The sequence below is a fragment of the Diaphorina citri genome, unplaced genomic scaffold (assembly GCF_000475195.1).
Source record: "Diaphorina citri unplaced genomic scaffold, Diaci psyllid genome assembly version 1.1 scaffold1768, whole genome shotgun sequence".
NCBI lineage: Eukaryota > Metazoa > Arthropoda > Insecta > Hemiptera > Psyllidae > Diaphorina > Diaphorina citri.
Window position 1 is genome coordinate 1,749 of NW_007379194.1, and position 3,717 is coordinate 5,465.

Consider the following 3,717-nt stretch of genomic DNA (forward strand, 5'->3'; position numbering starts at 1 on the left):
AAACTGAGATCTGAACTGTCCATTGGAATTGATTTCCGTGACTGCGTTGTCTTCTCTCTTCGATTTCCGGGACGATTAGACCTTAGCAGTTACAGTTCCCTCTATCTAACTCTTTTTTTAATATTTATTTCATTTTAATATAGGGTACCTTGTTATTAATTCTGTTTTTACTTTATCTGTGTTTGTTAGGAATCTCATGACGGAAGGCGGATCTATCTCAATGGAAGCGAGGAATCATTGTGCTGGAGGGATGGCATCCTGTACGAAATTAATCAACGGTCTAATGGAGAGAGCGGACTGGTGTACAGTGCTTCAAACTATCAACTTTGGGTAGCACATGATGATAGATTTTTAATGAATTGATTGTAAGAAAGACGGCAAAGCGCACTGCGACCTTTTTTGTTTTTTTTGTTTTTTTTTTTTTTTTTTTTTTTTTTTTTTTTTTTTAGAGGGAACTGTAACTTTTGAAGATTCCCGAAGAAAAGGGAACAGGATGGGATAAAGTTTATCTGTTACGCCCCGGGCGGAAATCGAACCCCCGACCTAGAGCTTATAAGGCAGAGGTGTGCGCTGCCCTCCAACCTAACTCTGGCAAAAAACTTTAGGTCAATGTAGGTATCTGTCCATTTTTACCCCCTAACTTGGAATCTCGTATCAATTACAGGCATTGTACCGTGTGGTTCAGGCAATGGTCTCGCCAAGTCCATCTCACACATGTCTCAGGAACCTCATGATCAGAACCCCGTGCTAGTGTCCACCCTGAATTCTATTCTGTATTTCAGGCATTGTACCGTGTGGTTCAGGCAATGGTCTCGCCAAGTCTATCTCACACATGTCTCAGGAACCTCATGATCAGAACCCCGTGCTAGTGTCCACCCTGAATATCGTACAGGGTGTGAGTACGCCCATGGATCTGATCCGAGCTCAGACCAAATCTCAGGTGAGTGACATTTTTAGGACACTGTATAATTGCTAAGGTTTTGTAGTGACTTTACCTGCTAAGGACTTCAGAAGATGCCGTAACTGGCGAAACCCGGTATGGTAGAATAGAATAGAATATGCCTTTTTGGTTCTCCTTATCAAGAATATACCTTGTTTATCCTGCCCGAATAGGACTGAAAAGTCCCTTTACCCCAGCAGTCTAAACAAGGTCTCGTATATTTGATGGGTTAAAAAGTAATACATACAAGTAACAGTTCAGTAAAAAGACCTTGCTTAGCTAGAAAAAAAAGAGGGTAGATGTGAATTAATGGTGGTAGTATGGTAGTGAATAAAATAATATTGTAAAACAAAAAAAAGCGATCTGTTTTTCATTTTCCCCTATAGATTATTAATTATTAGTATTATTGCTTTGTATCTAGAATGATAATAGTTTAATTTCAATTGTTCCCAGGTTGTGTTTTCATTTCTCTCAATTGGCTGGGGTCTTCTGGCGGACATTGATATTGAAAGCGAAAGAATAAGAGCTGTGGGCAGTCAGCGATTTGCCATTTGGAGTGTAGCTAGACTAATAGGTAAGTAATCAAAGAAATAAGTTTGTATTATGTTAACTTCTTGCCAAGTGTTCTTATTTACCTCAAAAACCATTTTTAATTTTTAGTAATTGGTAAGTAGACGAACGGAAAGGTTCATTATAAAAGAAGACCTGTTTTCGTTTAAACAGTTAGGATACCAGTCTGAAATTTACCTTGCTCAAATGTTGGGGCTGGGGGACTTTTAAGCAAAGTCTGGCTGAGGGACTTTAAACAGAAAGTAGACTAGCATAGTCTAGCTGAGGAACTTTAAACAGGGAGTAGACCAGCCTTAAATTTCCCTTCCTTAAGAAATAGCAAAGGTTGAGTGCGAAGGGCATCCACTCGTAAAATATCTGTAGCCAAAACGAAATGTCAGCCCAAAGCAATCGCCCCAGGGCTGGTTGAGAGGCTGACGAAAAACGCCGACCCCGTCTGTACACGGGAAAAAGCGAAGAAGATTTTACTTATTAGGCGTGTCGGGAGGCGCGCGAACGTCAAGAGGTCGAAGTGCCACCCGGCCCATATCAACACGAAACATAGTTTCATGGTTTTTCGGTATTTTCAACTCAAGTTTTCTCCCACTTCCCTTCAACTTTAAGCAAATTTTATTTCATTAAATAACAGGAGTTTAAATTTGAAGATTAAAGCCCTACCTCCATTTATGTGTAACCCTCAGGACTTCGTACATATCACAAGCGGTCAGTCAGCAAGTGCATGTCAACATAAAGTTTGAACTTCATATCAACACAACGTTTGAACTTCATGTCAACACAGCGTTTAAACTTCATGTCAACACAAAGTTTGAACTTCATGTCAACACAAAGTTTGAACTTCATGTCAACACAAAGTTTAAACTTCATGTCAACACAAAGTTTGAACTTCATGTCAACACAAAGTTTGAACTATTCTGTTTCTATTCTCAGGACTTCGTACATATCAAGGCACCCTCTCCTATCTGCCAGTACCCGAACACAAGCTAGCCCAACATCGGAAGCGAGCAGTCAGCAAGTGCATGTCAACACAGAGTTTGAACTTCATGTCACCTCTACCTTCGTCGAAAAGCTTTCACTCGGACTCCATAGATCTGGAAACCGAGGCACCCCGCACAGACGTAAGTACAGCGGTCCAGGTTCGATTCCGGTTAAGAAGAAGAAAAAAGAGAGATAAATGAAAGAAAGAATAAGAAAGGCTTCGTCTGATTGAACTAGTAGTAAAATGTAGACGTTAGTAATTTATTATTAAAAAAAAAAAAAAAATCCAGCCTTGGTTGGTAGCGCGTCTGCCTTGTAAGCGCTAGCTCTATTTGGTTTGCAGTCTACGACTTTTGTGTAAGATCGGTTCACAGTTGACGGCATTTCGGCCGCTTTTGGTGGATTTCGGAATCCGCCGAACAGTGTAGGGAAAGTCGTGTGATGTTCACACCAGATTTTTAATAAATTTTCCATTTATTATTACTTTCCAGTGCAGTATATCGAGGCACGACAGTTTCCACTCCGTTCACTCGGCCAAGTCTAGTTTTCACAGCACAGGGGCGGGTTCCTCCTATCAATCATTGCATGAACTGGGCCCCGTCACAATGTACGGGCCCTCGTCACAATTGCCGCCCCTGCATCAACCCGTGCCGGCACATTGGGAGGTGATAGACGGTGAGTGCGGAGCCCTTCCGAACTTGATACAAAGACCATAGAAAATATATGTAATAGGTCGTAATAATATGTAATATATGTATGTAATAATATGTAATATATGTAATAGGTCAGCTTGACTCCATACACAACAAGCTGGGTCCGTCCCTCCGGGAATTTTTTAGCCCGTAGTTTATTCGATCGTGAAAATCAATACCTATGTACCTACCTAATTTGTTTAATATTCAGTTTATTATCATTCTTGATTTGATTTTTTGATTTTACTTTCACGTAATGATTTAAAATCAAGACTAGAGCCCGTTCTCCCTTTATTCCCAATATAAGGCTCAAGTCACCCATCCATTTATTGGCCTTGCTCGGCGTAGCTTAACATAGATAACGCTAAAACCGGTCTTAAATGATCGACTGAAGTGTTATCTAAAACTTTCTCGCTTTGAGTTCATAGGTCATTGCGACAAATTTCAAGATCAGACCTCATTTGTGTGAGAAAATGTGAAAAAAATCCCCCAAAAACCAGGTTTGGATAAGTCCTTCTATGGGAACAGACAGACAGACAG

General features: G+C 40.4%; 1 protein-coding gene across 1 annotated transcript; it reads left to right on the top strand.

The window, feature by feature from the left end:
* Positions 1-235: 235 nt before the first annotated feature.
* Positions 236-3,216, top strand: LOC103517160 (sphingosine kinase 2-like). Its single transcript, XM_026829369.1, has 5 exons — positions 236-330; positions 783-940; positions 1,394-1,514; positions 2,438-2,625; positions 2,977-3,216. The coding sequence occupies exons 2-5, from the start codon at positions 833-835 to the stop codon at positions 3,199-3,201; spliced, it is 642 nt and encodes a 213-aa protein (XP_026685170.1). The 5' UTR covers positions 236-330; positions 783-832; the 3' UTR covers positions 3,202-3,216.
* Positions 3,217-3,717: the final 501 nt, after the last annotated feature.

What these genes read in the sequence shown, in the direction of transcription:
- LOC103517160 (XM_026829369.1), top strand. Translation starts at nt 833, where the DNA reads ATGTCTCAGGAACCTCATGATCAGAACCCCGTGCTAGTGTCCACCCTG. An exon ending in GAGCTCAGACCAAATCTCAG is followed by an intron (nt 941 to 1,393) that starts GTGAGTGACATT and finishes AATTGTTCCCAG; the next exon opens with GTTGTGTTTTCATTTCTCTC. An exon ending in CCGAGGCACCCCGCACAGAC is followed by an intron (nt 2,626 to 2,976) that starts GTAAGTACAGCG and finishes ATTACTTTCCAG; the next exon opens with TGCAGTATATCGAGGCACGA.